Source organism: Biomphalaria glabrata, chromosome 10 (assembly GCF_947242115.1).
Source record: "Biomphalaria glabrata chromosome 10, xgBioGlab47.1, whole genome shotgun sequence".
Classification (NCBI taxonomy): Eukaryota; Metazoa; Mollusca; class Gastropoda; family Planorbidae; genus Biomphalaria; species Biomphalaria glabrata.
The window spans coordinates 38,131,586-38,149,565 of record NC_074720.1 but is presented as its reverse complement, the minus strand read 5'-3'; the positions used below and the strand labels follow the sequence as shown (position 1 = coordinate 38,149,565).

At 35.6% G+C, this 17,980-nt stretch overlaps 1 protein-coding gene and 2 non-coding genes across 5 annotated transcripts in view; 1 reads left to right on the top strand and 2 right to left on the bottom strand.

The window, feature by feature from the left end:
• Window positions 1–2,449: 2,449 nt before the first annotated feature.
• Window positions 2,450–17,980, bottom strand: part of LOC106053259 (transmembrane protein 117-like) — a 29,098-nt gene continuing 13,567 nt past the window's right edge. For all 3 annotated transcript variants that reach the window (XM_013208783.2, XM_013208782.2, XM_013208784.2), the window contains exons 3-6: window positions 17,169–17,404; window positions 15,143–15,400; window positions 10,502–10,628; window positions 2,450–8,862 (exon numbers count right to left, since the gene is read on the bottom strand). In XM_013208783.2, the coding sequence (XP_013064237.2) occupies window positions 8,237–8,862; window positions 10,502–10,628; window positions 15,143–15,400; window positions 17,169–17,404 (1,247 nt within the window). In that variant the 3' untranslated portion in view covers window positions 2,450–8,236. The remainder of the gene's footprint in view (window positions 8,863–10,501; window positions 10,629–15,142; window positions 15,401–17,168; window positions 17,405–17,980) is intronic.
• On the bottom strand, window positions 11,895–12,033 carry LOC129928889 (U4 spliceosomal RNA). The gene has a single exon (XR_008780416.1). It is a non-coding gene; the product is annotated as a U4 spliceosomal RNA (small nuclear RNA).
• On the top strand, window positions 12,794–12,932 carry LOC129928888 (U4 spliceosomal RNA). The gene has a single exon (XR_008780415.1). It is a non-coding gene; the product is annotated as a U4 spliceosomal RNA (small nuclear RNA).

Below are 17,980 nucleotides of genomic sequence, written 5' to 3'. Positions count from 1 at the left end.
TTTTCAAACATTTTGGAAAGACTAAGCTGCCTTATTAATTTAATGCTCTGCCAGTGAAATGGGTTTTTTTTTTTTTCCTTTTTAAAAATAAATCTCTTCAGGTCATACATAAGTCATACATGACTTAGACTTTGGTCCTCCAGTGCCATATGACAGACTTTGGTCCTCCAGTGCCGTATGACTTGACTTTGGTCCTCCAGTGCCATATGACTTAGACTTTGGTCATCCAGTGCTGTATGACTTAGACTTTGGTCCTCCAGTGCCATTTGGGGGATAGAGATCAGTCCTAGGTGACTTCCACAGCCTCTTCTAAGAAGTGTGACACCTGTTATACATAGAAGGCCTTGTTTTTCAATTCCTCTTTTTAGGTACCATCTGGCTCACATGTTTGGTCTAGTCTAAGAATATGTCCTGTGAATGCCAAAGGCATAAAATTGTAATGAAATAAATTTGAGTTTAAATATCATTTCTCTTTTCTGTACAAAAAGCCTAAATTTAAAGCTAACATTTTTTTTTTAAAAGCTGGCTTTAAAATGTTAGGTTGATTTGAAGATTTAAGAAAAAAAATCATTTCAATGTCTTGAAAGCTTGCTTGGTTGATACTCAACGGTGGTGGCAGACCATTGTAGCCATCAAAAGCCAAGTCTTTGATGCTCTTGTCAGCATTACTACAGTTCCTATGGTGCTACTTGTGTAAACTGCTGCTAATTGATAAAGTGGCCAACATTTTGTTCTCCCACTCTATGGGTGGCATAATAAAAGGGTATCCTACTCATAAATATGTATTACTTATGTTCTGGATGTTTGTTTTCCAGCTTTCTAAGATTGTACTTTTGAAACTTTTTGTTTTGAAGCTACGCCATGGAAATCATTTTGTGTTCCTTGTTTTGTTGCTCTGTGATCACATTGCCACGGTCGAGCCATTCCTTCCCTTCCACCACAAATCATGAGGACAACCCGACTCTCAGATTTCAAGTTATGAAACTTTCCTTTTAAGGATCAATGTTTTTGCTTTTGTTTATCCTGTCTTTTTAAGTTCATCAGAAGATAGTGAATGGACAATTTCAATGTGTAAATAATAGCAAGTTGGAAAAGAGCAATGTATTCTTACACTGATGAAGATGTTTTGAATGCGCATTGTGAATCTATTAATTTTGTTTAATAAAATTGCTAAAGTTTACAGCTACAACTTACTGTGTTTCTTTGATGATGTTTCATTTTAGTGCAATGGAAGGAGTTCAGTTTGTACATGCCATAACTTTGTACTCAATTTATTATCATTTTTTTTACTACTGGAGATAATCTCCCTTTAATCTCAAATTAAATATTTGTTTTGAAGGTTTTGAAAATGTGTTATTTTTCTTTACAATTCTTCTTGTCAGTCTGCGAACTCTTCATAGGGGAACACTGGGTGGATGGGCATTTTGAACATGGCTCTTAACAACTTTCCTAGAAATTAGACATGTATATCTTTGGAGGGAAAAAAAAAAAAAACTACCGAATTGGTCACACAGTGAAAATTTGGGTTAGATTTAATTTAGCAAAATATAATTGTTTTAAAAGTAACTTGGCTTATATCTTTTATTTTGAATGTGGCTTCAGTTGGAATTCTTGCACTTGACTTAAAACAGTGATGCCCAATAAAAATGTTCAAAATGTATCTTTACCTATGTTAGGGCCCTCATTCTTTTCTAATGGATTACTACCAAGGCATTTAACATTTGTGCGTTCATGAAATAGGACTATAGAATTTACTAGGAAAAGTGAACAGATCTTTACTTTTTTGCAGAACATGATACCATTGCTAGCCAACATGTTTGTTTTTATTTTATAAAGAAAGTCTGAAGCTGTTTTAAAACAAGAACAACAAAATATAAACAGAACTTATGCCATTTTTTGAAGAGTGTAAAGAGAAAATTCAAATATCCCAATAATTCAATGTAAGTGCTAGATCCTCAGGTTTGAAATAAAATAGTTTCAGGTCAATTTCATTAAGTTTTTGTATCTTTTCCATCATGTGGCCCGCAACACTAGTGTTGGGAATTTAAATGACCCGCAGATGGAATTAGGTTGAGCATGACTGACTTAAAAGTTTCTTTTTGTGAGTTGAATCAATAAATAGCCCTGCTTGGACATTTCAAAATGTTGGGTTGGGAAATTAAATACCTCCATCAGATTCAAAAGGGAGAAATTTAATTTAAAAAAATATATGTGTTACCTAGTAAAGATCTGCTCAACCGTTGATTGAAGAATATGTAATCATTTCAAGTAAAAATCTTGGATCAAAAGTTTTGAATATCACAGGGACCTTGTCACAGTAGAGGACACATTTTAAAGTTTGGGTGAATATCAGCTTTTTACTGCTGAGCTGTAGGCTACTAATTAATGTTGGCCTACAGACCTGAAGGTAATCACATAACATAGTAGAACACACGAATAAAACTTTAACTTACAATAAAGTATTTTATTTTCCATTTCAAAACAAGTGAATCACAAAAAAAAAACAACAAATGCTGTTTCCTAATGAGAGTTTTTCTAAAACCTATTTCTGCTTCAAGTGGAGGCAACTCTATTTCTTTTTGTTTTCTTCTGCCCTTGATAAATAGTAAATAAGAATTTAAAAAAAGAAATTCAACACCTAATCAAGTAATTTACATCATTACATTTACATCTAATGTAATTTACATTTGGTTTATACACAAAAGCTAATTAACTGATGTTAAGAGTCATTCAATTGATATCTGATACAAACTACTGTAGACTGTTAAATATGTGTGGAATAGTCGAGGTATAACCACAAGTACCAAGATAAGCCTCTATCATCCTCCCCATATTGCTTTATGCCTCAGAAACATGGACGGTATACAGAAGATGCACAAAAACTGAACCACATGATCTGTCTCAGACAAATACTGCGTGTGTAATGGCAAGAAAAAAATACCTGATACTCAAGTCCTTTGAAAAGTTGGCCACACAATCCTGGTGCAGTCTCTGCTGCAATGGGCGAGGCAGCCCTAAAAGACTCCTTTATGGTCAATTAAAGAAAGTGAATCACAAAGTGGACAATGAAAACACTTCAGGGAAACTCTTAAAGTGTCTCTTAAAACCTTTACAATGATACATATAGTTTGCTAACCAATCTGAGTGGATCTTAAGAGTTTACCATCACATAGGAGATATAAGACACCCATCACAAAGGAGATATAAGACACCCATCACAAAGGGGAGATACAAGACACCCATCACAAAGGAGATATAAGACACCCATCACAAAGGAGATATAAGACACCCATCACAAAGGGGAGATACAAGACACCCATCACAAAGGAGATATAAGACACCCATCACAAAAACAAAAAGACATAAAAAAAAATTTTTGTTCCTTTGGCAATTAACTCGTTGAACAAAATGTAACTAACTGTTTGTCAGGGGCAGGTACGGCAAGAGTGAATATGTTATTTCTTTGTTGATATTTTGGTATGAATAAGTTATATCCCTTTATATATATATATATTCCCAGGGTATGAATGTGAATAGTCTGCACCTGATGTGAACTGTGAACTCAATGTTTTGATTCTGGCTATGACTGAGAGAGCTTAGTTAGTCAGTTGTTATCTTGTGGGTTAGTTTGTTATGAGTGCAGGTGTGTCATTTTGAGATATTGGATATCTTGTTCTTGAGCTGATGTGTTTGAAGCGTTTTATTTTTTGAGTAACATTTAGAGATTATTTATTTAATAGTTATAAAGCTTATCAAGTCTGTAGATTGTAGAGGTCGAAATAATAGAAGTCATATGTTTTCAATCATACCCCAAGAGGAGCTGGAAGAAAAACATATGACACTGTTAAATTTCACATGTAATGTTAAAGAGAAACTGTGGTATGGACGTCTATGTTTTGTGTGTTATCGTACACTCTGTTTGCTCTAACAATGTATTGTTGTGTGCAATGCACAATAGCACAAAAAGGAATCAGATAACTTGGGCAGGTCACCTCGACAGAATGTCAGAGAACAGAAGAGCAAATTAAAGATTGTTCACTCACAAAAAGCAAAAGGCAGGTGTCCCAAAGGCAGACCATGAGTACGGTGGCTTGATGATGTAGTGCAAATCTACAACAGTTCAGAGTTCGGGCATGGAGACGTAAAGCCCAGGATAGATCAAAATGGAAAGATGTGCAGGCCAGGGCCCTCCACGGTCTGTTGTGCCACTTGGATGGTTGGATGGATGGAATGCAAAATTGTAAAGACTATTATTATTTATGTTCAAAGTGTGTATGCCAATATTAGACAAAATTAATTTAGAAGATAATTTATTTTTGCTCAGAAAGAATTAGTTTGCTAATGAATCGTGCCTACGTTTTGGAATAAATAGGTTGATGGACATTGAGCACTTAATAACATGGCAGCATCATTTCTTAACTACCAGCCTAAGAAATACCTGAGCACATTTCCATATAACCATACTCACTTAATCCTGATTGTATTGGCCACATTGTAAATTGTAAGTACATTCAAAACATAAAGATACATCTCTGTATGTCTACATTTGTCAAACATTCAATGAAATCAAGAGTCCAGGATGGATGACTAACCTTTGACTTATGTGGGGCAGGGGCAAGGGCAAATGCAGGTCAAGGCCTTTATAGATAGGGACAAAAGAGAAACTCATTAACTGATGACATAAGTTAGTGATGACCACTTCTGGACAACGTAGACATAAAATTGATTTATTTCAATGACATTGATCATACAATTGTGTTTAAATTAATATACACTCGCTAAAAAAAATCTGAAAGTAAATGCAAGTCAAAAAAAAGTTCAGAGTGATTTGTGAATACAGCAATGGAATGAAATGAGGAATCAAGTGACACTGTCTGACAATGTGAACAAAGTCAAGCTTCATGGCATTTTCTAGAAGCCTATTCAATTTTAGCCACTAGGTTTTCATATCAACAACCTTATATCGATTTTGGCTTAAAGTTGATTTCTCCAAATTGACTTTTTCACCAAGTCACTCCTTTAGTCAGACAGTGAGGCAGCGTTTCACAAATATGAACAGCCATTTAAAAAATAAATACATCAAATGCTTACAGATTCTAAAACAGATGCTGCATTCAGGGCTGGATTTAAGTTAGTGGAGGCCCCTACACTTTTTCAAAAACTTTAATAAACATCTAAAAAAAATTACTAATATCTAAACACATGCCATACTGTAATAGAAAGATAGCAATTTAAATTAAATAAAAATTTCCTTCAACTGTAAGATTTTAAGTACTGTTGGTAAAAATTCGAACAAATTATTATTTTTTTTAAGTTGCTGACTCATCAAAATATGATTTTTTTTTCCTCGATTGCAGAGGCCCCTTTCTTGTGGAGACCTCTGGACAGTAGCCCCGGCTGCCCTTCCTTAGATCCGGCCCAGTATGCATTTATATATGAAATATAAATAATCTTTAGACTAGTTTTGATTACTTAATTTACACAATATTAAGTTACATATTTGTATTCTTAAACAATTGTTATGCACAAACTCATTTTAAATGCATCAAATGTATATATGTATAATCAAATATTACAGCATTTCAATATATAGACTGTTCCATCAACTATACACAAAAGGATATGTATATAAAGATATCTTTATTACATAAATCAAGATACACGAATCACTGACTCTAAATGTATAAAATTTTTTTATAATATTCTAGTAAATAAACTTTGTGATATTTTTTTTTGACAATATATAAGCCACTTGATGTATAAACAAATAACATTAAAGCTTATAGTGACATCAACAAATGTACAAATATAGTGTACTGCTGGACACAACATACATTGAGCCTTGCTACTAACCATTGAAGGCCTGGACACCCGTACTATACTGACCATTCTAAGATAATGGCTATAACCCTTCCCCTACCTATTTATAAAATGCTTCCAACTGCCTCTCAAATAGCCTCTGACTACAGGCCTAACTCTTGACCTTGGCTCAGATATTGGGTACAGCAAAACTGTTATCACTGACATGAAATACTGAAAGCCAAGCAGCTGGATCACATACCAGTAAGCTTAGGGCAGCAGGGACCCCTAGCCTTCATTGGCTACCCACCTAGGAGAAGGAAAACTCCAAGCTCTGCTGCCTTGCAGCTATACCCAAACATGTGAAAGGCTTCAACCCTGAGGAAACATCAGGAAGAGCTGGTGACTCCCAGGCAGCTTGCAGCTTATTCCAAACTATATGGCACTTGCCATTCCTTTGAACAAATCCGCTGTCAAGTGGCAAGGTGGGAGAGCTGCTGTGTGAGCAATATCATTCTGACCATAGCTAATGCCCAGACATTCATCACATTTCTATGAGAAGAACCATAGTCATTTTGTGACTACATTAAGCCATAGGTCATGCTTATTTCTTTTGTATTTAATCTCCATGCAGAATTGGACCAAAATATTGGGCAAGTGTTTTTTAAATTGTTTTTTAGTAAAGCACCAAGCATCATCTTTCCTTTGTGTTCCTCATGAAACATATAGGGCCTCAAAGCACCAAGCATCATCTTTCCTTTGTGTTCCTCATGAAACATATAGGGCCTCAAAGCACCAAGCATCATCTTTCCTTTGTGTTCCTCATGAAACATATAGGGCCTCAAAGCACCAAGCATCATCTTTCCTTTGTGTTCCTCATGAAACATATAGGGCCTCAAAGCACCAATGGGGATGGGGAATAGTCATTGGGCAGCTCAATAAGTAACTGCCTTTACTTTCTTTAACAAATAACAAAAAGCCAATAGACACATGGAGCTTAGGGTACAAACACCAGACCCATTGGTTACTTAGGTCCTTAGAATCAAGTGAACTAAATATTGTATTGAATCCAAGCTGAACTAATATAAAACAGAAGACAGCTGGGCTAACATTCAACTTGCCTTTTACTCCATATAGAAGTATATTAACCTTTTCAGTAAAAGAAATTATTTCTAAAAAACTAAAAATCTTTTTTTTTTTTAAATGACAAAAATATCATAAAATTTTGTTGTTAAGATCAGTACAAATTTAGGCATCACATTATATACTTTGTACACTTTTATATCAACTTATAAAACTCTGTTAAATATCTTCAAGGTTACTAACACATTTTTGTAATCACCAGTACAAAATCATAAGATAAACACTAATAACATAACAATAGGCAGTCCATTTATAGTTTGAATAATTCCAGTATTATTTTTGTTTTTTAACAGCCTAGGTTTATTTACGAAGCATTTTAAACCTCTAGCTGTACATGTACCCACTCATTGATAAAACTGTAAATTAAGGATTTCAAAAACCACTAGGACAAAGAAACTAGTGGACCTGGCTTAATTAAAATCTAGCCAATGGGAAATAAAGTAGTGTACATGAATGGAGAGCTGCTAACAGAACACATTGGTGTAAAATATCTGTCAGTATATCTTTACATAAATGGACTAGAAAGTTTGTTTTTCAACTAAAGGGAAATAAGCTAAATCCATGAATGAAAATAATTTATTGCACTAGAAGATTGTCTAAAATTAATTTAAGATTGAACATATTTACCACGTATGTAACATAAATGAAAACCTAATGGAAAAGATACTCTCTTGAGATGTAAAATTGAAAATATACAATTACTATAACAATAGAATCAAATTTGTGACACTGAATTAAGCTACAAGAAAATTAGAAAAAAATTAAAAACTAACAAAACATATGTATTATAATTCAAAACTGACCATAGAGCCTAAAACATAATTGTTACAATTTGAAACTGACCATAGAAGCTAAAACATAATTGTTACAATTTGAAACTGACCATGGAGGCTAAAACATAATTGTTACAATTTGAAACTGACCATGGAGGCTAAAACATAATTGTTACAATTTGAAACTGACCATGGAGGCTAAAACATAATTGTTACAATTTGAAACTGACCATAGAAGCTAAAACATAATTGTTACAATTTGAAACTGACCATGGAGGCTAAAACATAATTGTTACAATTTGAAACTGACCATGGAGGCTAAAACATAATTGTTACAATTTGAAACTGACCATGGAGGCTAAAACATAATTGTTACAATTTGAAACTGACCATGGAGGCTAAAACATAATTGTTACAATTTGAAACTGACCATAGAAGCTAAAACATAATTTTTACAATTTGATTTAGATTTATATAGATGCTAACATAAAAAAAAAAGAATCTCAAGCAAACCAATTATTTTACATTTTGTTTAAACTTGAGACCTGAACTAGCTCTGGTACATCTCCCTGGGAGTGATGATAATCAGACTCGTCTTTAACCATCTCAATAGTCACATTTTCTTTTACATCTTCATTGGCAGTGTTGAATCTTTTTTTCCGCAAGCGATTGGTCAGGGGCATTGCTCGGTAAAGAAAGGCTCTCAAGCTGGACCACTTCTTATTCCCGTTGAATTTATTTCTTCTTCTTTTCAACAAGCGTCCAGCATATGGGTTTTCTTGAGTGGGCTTAGGTCGTCGTCCGTAGATGGCCACCATCAGACCAAAAATTAAGAAAATAGCCAAGCTGGGCACAAAGGCTAGCCCCTTGAGTCCTAGGGAATAACCATTGTATCTTGAATTCATTCTTGTGTCAGCTAGGGCGTAAACATTCCCAGTATCTGGGTTAATAGTGCTGTTTCTGTAATAGAAGGTCAGTATAGATTTGTTAGCATTGTTCAAACTGAATGAGTCTAGCACAGTGTAGATTCTTCCATAGTCATCGATGTACTGTCCATAATCATAAGGCGCATAAAACATTTGATTTTTCCACATATTGAGATCCAGAAGTATGACAATGAAGAGGATCCCATAGTTGAACCACTTGCCTGGAAAACAACAAATTTAGAGAGATTACGTTCAAAAATATAATCATTAAAATATTACAACTATTCCCACAAGTAAGTGAGAATAGCGCTTTCATTTATTTTATAGTTCATTTTGACTCCTTAATCCAGTGTTTCCAAAACTCTTTTCTCAATGGAACACTTCCCACATTCTAAGTATTTGGCTTAACGGAAAACTTTCCTTATTTTTTTAGATAGGTTAGTTCATGTGGTGGCCTTCTATTTAATTATTCCAGTAGTTTGTGAAACACCTATTCAGGCCTCATGGGACACTAGGTTTCAGCGAAACTCAGTTTGGGAAACACTGCCTTAGTGTATCCATATGTTTATATAAGCGTCCTTAACAATGATAATTCATAAGTTTTCTTGACTAGCTAAGGCAGCCCATTCCAGGGTCAAACACTTCTTTCAGTTTGTTTGTTAGTTGTAGTAATCATATAGAAATGTGTTTCTTCATGTGTTTGTCTCTATGGTTTAGGATTTTACATTTTTAACATAAAAACAAAGTATATGAATTATGAATGCTATTAACCTCAAGAAATATTTATATATATATATACATATAAGTTGAGTGGTATACTGTCAGGATTTTTGTCTCCAGTGTTCCGGGTTTGATATCAGCCCCCACCTCCTCCAGCCATACTTTGGAAGGTTTGATTTCAGCCCCTGTGTCCTCCAGCCATACTGCAGAAGGTTTGATCTCAGTCCCGATCTCCTCCAGTCATACTGTGGAAGGTTTGATCTAAGCCACAATCTCCTCCAGCCATGCTGTGGAAGGCCTGATCTCAGCCCCTATCTCTCTCAGCCATACTGCGGAATGTTTGATCTCAGCCCCTATCTCCCCCAGCCATACTGTGGAAGGTTTGATCTAAGCCCCCATCTACCCCGGCCATACTGCGGAAGGTTTGATCTCAGCCCCCATCTCCACCAGCCATACTGCGGAAGGTTTGAGATAGGATCTAATAATCTTCCATTCTGAAGGAACACCCAAGACAAGTAAAACATATACAAATATATGTAGTTTACTGGAAGGGAAGACACTTGAAGCCAGGCTGATATATGGGAGATGTTAGGATGACAATGTGAACAGATAATGAATTTCCTTCACTAAGATTTCATTTACTTAAGACCAAACAAATTTCTTTTACTGCAACATTTTTTTACGTTGTGTGTGTTATCAAGAAATTGTATTTTCTAAAATAAAAATATTTTTGTTTTATAATTCTTAAGTATTTCAATTTTATTCTAGCTAATTTGTAATTCAACATAAAACACTTATTGGACATGAATCATGGCTAACTAATATATTTGGAGCTAGATGCCCATCTTATATTCACACCATGATACCAGACATTGCTTGCCAACCAATTCTATCTTCCTTAAAGAAACATCTAAATAAAAATAAATAAACTCCTTGTGCATAATTAGGCATATGGTCAAATACTACAAACCAAACAATAGTTTAATATGATTAAAGGAATAGTTTATTATATAGGGCCTAGTATACCCCAGCAGGGAGTATAACTATCTCAGTAACTCTGCACAGAATACAAATTTGGGCAGCCACCCATCTCTTCTAGCCCCTAAAAAGACACCAGCACTGCTGTTGGACAGTCCCTACCTGATATATGTATGTGCCAGTATTCCAGTTTTCTGAGCAGCTTTGGAATTTTGAATCGAACATGTGAAGCATTAACACCTGGCAACTTAATGTCTATGGCACCTACAAAATGAGGGAAATCCCAATCCTGTAGAAAAATGAAATTCTGCTTAAAGTCAATGCAAGAGTTAAATGTACAACAATAAAGGAACACAATCCATGTTTAGAGCAGCATAACCTAAATCAGCTGCATGGAGAGGGGAACTGCTGGGTGGGCGACATCGTCCTGACAATAAACAATGCCCAGTCTTTCATCTCCCTTAGTTTGAGGTGAACCATAGTTGTTCTACGACTGTCGAAGGAAGCCTGATGACTCTAAATCAGCTTATACTACTTGTCATTGAAAGACCAAGATGTAAGGTCCAGTGAGCATGTAGCCCTCTGTTAATAATGTTTAAAGTCTGGGAGAAGGTTTAGATTGTATGGGCATATCTTAGCTGCAAGCTGTTTCCTTGAATAGGTATAATGAATTGACACTATTGAGCCAACTCTTATAAAGAACATGTAATGGTCTTACACTGATTATCACTTCCAATAATTATATTTAAACCTTTTTACAAGTTGTAATAAGATGGATATGAATCTTACAGAAATTCTGGGCATGATGGTATTAAATCAACAAAACAAGGTGGACATGATTCTTATCTTATCTTATATAATACAGACGCTACTTCAAAAAAGAAGATAATTACGTCCTATGCCTCATGCATCTAGTCATGCATATAAACCAATGACTTAAGTTCTGCCAAGTCACTGGTTTTCCTGGCTAGCTTAGGCAACCCATTCCATGCTCTAATAGCAATAGGGAAGAAGGAGTATTTGTACAAATTTGTCCTAGCATATGGGACAAGGAATGTGCCTTTATCTTTGTGTCTTTCAGAGTATTTTATTAAATTTTGTTTTTGTATTTGAAGATTATGGTTCAGTGTTTTATGTATAATTGCTACTTTACTTTTGAGAAATTCAGGACATGATGGGATTAAATCAACAAAACAAGAGTTGGAAGTTTTAGCTGCTTGTTTACAAATACAGAGACAGTGGTAGATAATAAGAATATTAAGGCTACAATGCCCTGAAGCTTTTGTCTACCATATTGTTCCTATTGAAGTGACTTAGTAAATGAATCCATTTATAGTAAATATCCCCATTTCTATAGCTTTTAAGGAACTTATGTTCAAATGAAACAAGCTTCTGTTAAAATATTTCTGTGGCTGTGGTTACAGATTGCAATCCATAAAGGAAAGCACAACTCAAAAAGTTTTCTTGAAATACAAAGGCATAGTCCTCGTCTATAAAATGAGAGATATCACTGAGAATTACTAGACTTATCCATTCCTGTTATTGAATTATTTAGCTCCCGGAAGAGCCGTAAAAAATTGCACTAGCCGACCGGTTAAGGTCGTCTGTGCGGGGTATTGGGAATAGTTTTCAACTAGCAATAACCACGCCTCGGTAAAACCTCATTGGCTATGGTACCGCCACTGCGCAAAGCTAAAGAGAAATGGGGGTATTGGGGAGGTCATTCAGCCAATGCTGAAATAAATATGGTTTTCGGGTCTGCGCCTATAGTTCATTTTAATTATTTATCAGTACAAAGAAGTATAGTTTAAATTCATTATAATTGTGTTTGCTTTAATTTAAAATGTTTTAAAAACTATATTTTAACAAATAAAAGTATTTTTAAATATTATAGAAACGTCAAGCAAAACACACAGAGATATGCATTGATAGTCTCCCCTTGTTATTTCTTACTCGAGCGAAAATTCCACAGTTAACCCCCTTATGTATATTAACAATTAAACAAGGTGCTGAGACGTAGGTACAAGTGTTAGCCTCATAAATGGGACGCTAATCGCTCATTAATTATTATTATTATCTTTTTTTTAAATTCCATAATAAATTCGGCTGCTTCAAAAATAATGGCATAAAGAACATTAAACCGTGAGTTCAAAGAAATTCATTTCCACAGGCTTAGTAATTATCATTACGTGTTTCAAGTTTATCATTTATTCTTTTCACTGGCTTACTAGTAATTAACATTTTGTGTATGAAGTTTATTATTTATTCTATAAAATATTTATATATAATAACTCTAAGAAATTATATATAATTACTTTAAAATGCAAAAAAAAAAAATATATAATGGTATCGGTACATATAAAGATAATTAAAACGTTCACGTATGCGCGGACCTTAAACCATATTTATTTCAGCATTGGCTGAATGACCTCCCCAATACCCCCATTTCTCTTTAGCTTTGCGCAGTGGCGGTACCATAGCCAATGAGGTTTTACCGAGGCGTGGTTATTGCTAGTTGAAAACTATTCCCAATACCCCGCACAGACGACCTTAACCGGTCGGCTAGTGCAATTTTTTACGGCTCTTCCGGGAGCTAAATAAAACTAATGACACGAAAAGTAAAAGTAAATACTTCATACATATATGTAACCCTACCGGACCATGAACAAAGGAAGGCGTCGTGGCCCATACATTTTATTTTTATTTATTACAGCAGGGTTACCTATTGTAGTTTATAAAAACAACTTATTTCCTCATCTTGTCACTGTCATAAGATAAGATCTGGGTGCTATTGTTTAATTATGTAATAATGTATAAATAAAGAAATCTTAAGTTTTGACTTCTTTAAAAGGGTGTGTGTCATTTGCTTGTTCTTTCGCCAGTGGCAGGTGAGGGTGGTGGTTTTGTTGAAAATTTTTAATAGTTTGACCAACGAGATGTCACACTCTGATACTTCTATATTTTAGCTGCTCTAAAAGTTTTAAAACACAGAAATGAAAATAGAGAACTTCATCATTTAATTAGCCCAAAACTGTGAGTTATATGCCTTTGGACCCAATATCAATAACTTATCTTATATAATACAGACATTACTTCAAAAAAGACCTCAATAATGTTTGCTAGGGTGAGTGGATTATGTAATAATGTATAAATAAAGAAATCAAGTTTTGACTTCTTCAAAAGGGTGTGTGTAAAACGCTGGTATCTGTGAGCTTTCTCAGGGTGACGATTCTAGATTTTGATCTAGTGGCACTAATTTGAAAACAAAGTTCAGAGAACACATATGGTATTTACATTGAACAGTGTCATAACACAACAAAGTTTTAGAATAAATAAGCATACAATGATTTATTTCAATGCAAAGACACAATATAAATGAACTGGAGACAAACAATTCACAGTAAGAGCACTAAAAGAAAGAATTACGGTAATAGTTTAGATGCCCAGATACCTTTACTGTTTTTAAGTATATTTATCTCCCTTATCTATATTAAACTTTCAATAACTTTTTTTTAAAGAGATTTTGTTCATATGCTGTCAACTTATGAATTTTTAAGTGTATTCACTGAAATGAAGGTCTAAAAAAAATGTTAATAATACATTAATGAAGTTGTTTCTTCTTTTTTTCAATAACTTTTTTTAAAGAGAGTTTTTTGTTCTTATGCTATCATTTTAAATGAATTTTAATATTAGATCTAATAACTGCTAGAAAGAAAGACAAAACAGCAACATAAAAAAGTTGGCAAGTAATTCAAGGGAGAGAGTCTAGTATTAAGCCTTAAAACAAAAATGGCGTTTTTCCAATGACAATATTGGTAATAAGAAATATAACTTAAAAATATATATTTAAAAAACTATTTATCTCAGAGGAAATCAAATTACATATTTGTAATCTGCATTTTTTTTCTGAATATTCTTAAAATATAAGAGAAACCTGATTTAGTGTTTCTAGTCACGTAAACTAATACCAGAATTACTGTACAACTGACTGACCAGCTTTATTATGGTTAGAATCAGAAAGTGTGAATTGAAATTCACTTTCTAAGTTTTCATTGCCAAAGGATTCATGACTTATTTTTTTATTGGAAGCAAGGTCGAAAGGCTTGGCTATCCATGAGGGTGCTCGAGGTTCGACACCCGACTTGGGCAGAGTTGTGTTTACTGTGTGCCTAAAGGCAACACGGAAAAACCTTCAAAGGCAGCACGGAAAAACCTTCTTCTAGATACCCCTTTCCCCCACTCTGAGCATGCTATAAGAATGAAAGTAGCGCAATATAAAAGCCACAAGATTGGGTTCTGGAATAACAGTGCTACAAAACAGTTTAAGCGACATTTGACATGTATTATATTAATACATGGGTCATGCAGGAGGCAGCATAAATCTTTGAAAAAAAAATCTTTGATATTGCTTAAGGTTTTCTTCAATAACAGAAGATTGCCAAGTAACTAATAGCATTTCCCACAGGTGCCATGGAGCTGGCAGTGAAAACTTTCTAATACCCTACCCATAATCAAAAAGGGGGGGGGGGCATGGTGGCTTAAGAGTCTCAAGTTCAAATCTGGGTAAAGACTGGGTTTTTAAATATCTGGGTTTTTTAAGATGCCCTGAGTCCACACCACTGTCATGTGTACCTGACATAAGTTGGGGAAAGTAAAGGACGTTTGTCATCGTGCCGGTCACATGACACCTTTGTTAACTGTCAGCCTTAGAAACATATGACTTTTTACATCGCTAGCCCTATAGATTGCAAGGTCTGAAAGGGGTTCGTTTATTTATTTTTTTGTACCCAACTTGAAATGTACCTGCATGACTATGGTGATGTCCAGGACCAGGATGAAGGATGCCAGAAAAGAGCGAGACAGTTCATTGCTGTGCAGAAAGTCATGGTTCAGCCTGTCCCAGTTGATGTAGTCTGTGGCGATGACAAAGAGGACAATGAACGAGCACATGCTGACTGCGATCCAAAACACAATTATGCGGTTCATGTTTGTGTTCCACCATTTCCTGGCCAGAGTGGCCCAACCCGGGTAGAGCTTCTCTTGGAGCATTATATCAGTCACCTAAAAACAAAAATTGTCAAACAATTGGCGCCATATGAAAGGGACATCTAGAAAATAAAGAAAAACGTTGGGAAGACGAATTTTAAACATTAAAAACTCCCCACAACATTTGGGACAAAATCTTAACATCTCAACCATCATAGAGGAGATGCAAGACACAGACCATAATAACAATGTGAAACATTTCATTTGCTATTCTTATAATGTTTTGTTATGTATCAAGCCTTATTGTACATATCCTCAAGGATAATAAAGATATATTATTGTGATTTTGGAAATAAAGGATTTTTAGGACATCCGTAAGTCCACCAAACTTTAATGAGTACCTGACTTACAAAGGCACTTGGTCGTTGTACTGGCCACATAACACTATTATTTACTGCTGGCCATATATTAAGATGAGCTTTACATATATTGGGTTATGGCATGATTTGGAATTAGTTATTTATTTCGGAAATAGGGAAAGTTTTGACTTAGAGACAATGACGTGACTAGTAAAAACTAGACAAGGTTTTAGGCAGAACGAAATATCAGCCGATGTAAACAGATTACTTTGGGACGCCTTAGAGATAGGAAGCTTGTTATGACCGTAGAGAGTTAGCTGACATTCGACGGTTCCCTTCATAGCTGTTAAACGTCTTGTTCGACATTCAGTATCAGCGTTGACTAACTCGTATCGATTGTTCGGCCTTTCGCCGGTGTTATTGGATTTCGTTGAGTGTTACCTTCGTTTAGTTTATCTGCATTAGACACCGCGGAAGCGCCTAACAATTGCAAGGTCTAAAAGGGGTTATCGCTATTATTCTTATTAAAGTGAACATATTTTAACATATTAAAAATACAAGAACGAAATATGTGTTGTTGTTTTTTTCCGTTTGGGCCATTCCTGGCTTTGAAAAGCAGACCATGCATTAAAATATGCACCGAGTACAATTGACACAGTAAATGAAAAAAAAAAAGGCATAACTTACAAGTATTATTTAATTTTTCTTTTTAACCCCAATTTTGATTTCAAGTTAAGTTATTTCATGCTATTCATATTTGAAAGCAACTCCTCCATAGGACGCTCCCAAGCCTGAGAAAGTAGGGGGGTTGGGAGTAGGGCTAGCTACCCTACCCTGTAGGAAAACCACTAACTACAGAAACACCAAACAGAAAATCAACACAAGTCACGGACCTGGGAGAAGCCGGACCTCCAACTGGAAGGTTTAAGACGCATGTCGGTGAAAGCCAGAGTCATCTGGAAGCCGACAGGCCAAAGACCATTATCTCTACCAGAACAACCACCCCCATCGGTACACGGAAAGACACTGGAGATTGATAGGTCACACCCTTCGCAAGCCTGCATCCAAAATAACAAGGCAAGCCCTAACCTGGAACCCCCAAGGAAAGAGGAAGAGGGGACGGCCCAGGAATACATGGCACCGCGATCTGGAAGAAGATGTCAAGCAGGCGGGCAAGACGTGGGGACAGTTGGAGAGACTCGCCCAGAACCGAGACGCCCGGAGGAAGCTGGTTGGTGGCCTATGCCCCAGAAGGGACCACAGCCAGAGATGAGATTCTGAGATATATGAAAGATGAATGTCAGATAGGTAGTGTATGTTAGTTATTTTAAATAAATACCATTCGTCTCTTTCTTAATTATGTCAGCAGTAACATTATTACCATTTGCAGGGTAGCAGAAGTTGAACACAGAAAACAAGGATGAAAAAAACACAGCTTTCACCACCATTTAAACCAAACAGTGCCCAATTCTCTTTCGACTCACCATCCAGGCCGTGAAGAAGTCTCCGCACCAGGTCCCCGTGGCCGCCGCTTTCATGAAGGCGCTGTTGGTGATGCCCATGTAGGTGGATATGGCGTAGGGCGCCGTGTGGTCGCCCCCGATCATGAGAAGGGCGTTGTACAGGTAGGAGAAGATGAAGACGGAGAGGACCGTGCTGAGGAACATGGTCATCCATGTTCCCTTATCATCGTGGAACATCTTCAGACGTAAAAGATGATCTAGTCAGGAGTATAAACAAAATGATAGGAAAAATACAGTTAAGTGTAGTTGTATCAATTAGTTTGTATCAGTCATGTGTAATAGATCTAGACCTACAATAATAAATCTATGCGATTAGAAATATTTTAGCCAATTGTTTTTTATTAGCGCTATTTCATGCTTTTAGCTTTCTCAGTACGCTCTGATCCTATCACCTGTTTGAGCCAGTTGTAAAGGGCTAGGGGAGAAAGAAGGAGGTATCTGGGTGATCGCTTTTAAATGTATTTATAAAAAACAAAAAACAAAGTGAGCGATCTGAAATCGTACTTGAAGGCTAAGGCCTCCTCAGTGTCCCCAGGCCAACACGTTAACCACTGTGCCAGGGAACTGCTTATGAAAATAGTTTGATAGTTAGTTACACACTTTTCTTTCTACAGACAATAAAGGGGACTAATTCATCAACTTAGACCACTAAATCAGTCAAGTAATATTTCTTTCCATTGTTCGAGATACCAAACAAAATAATTAATTACCAATAGTTAATTAACCAATTAGTCGTTTTTTTTTTCATATTGACTCTTGTTTTGGCAGGTAAA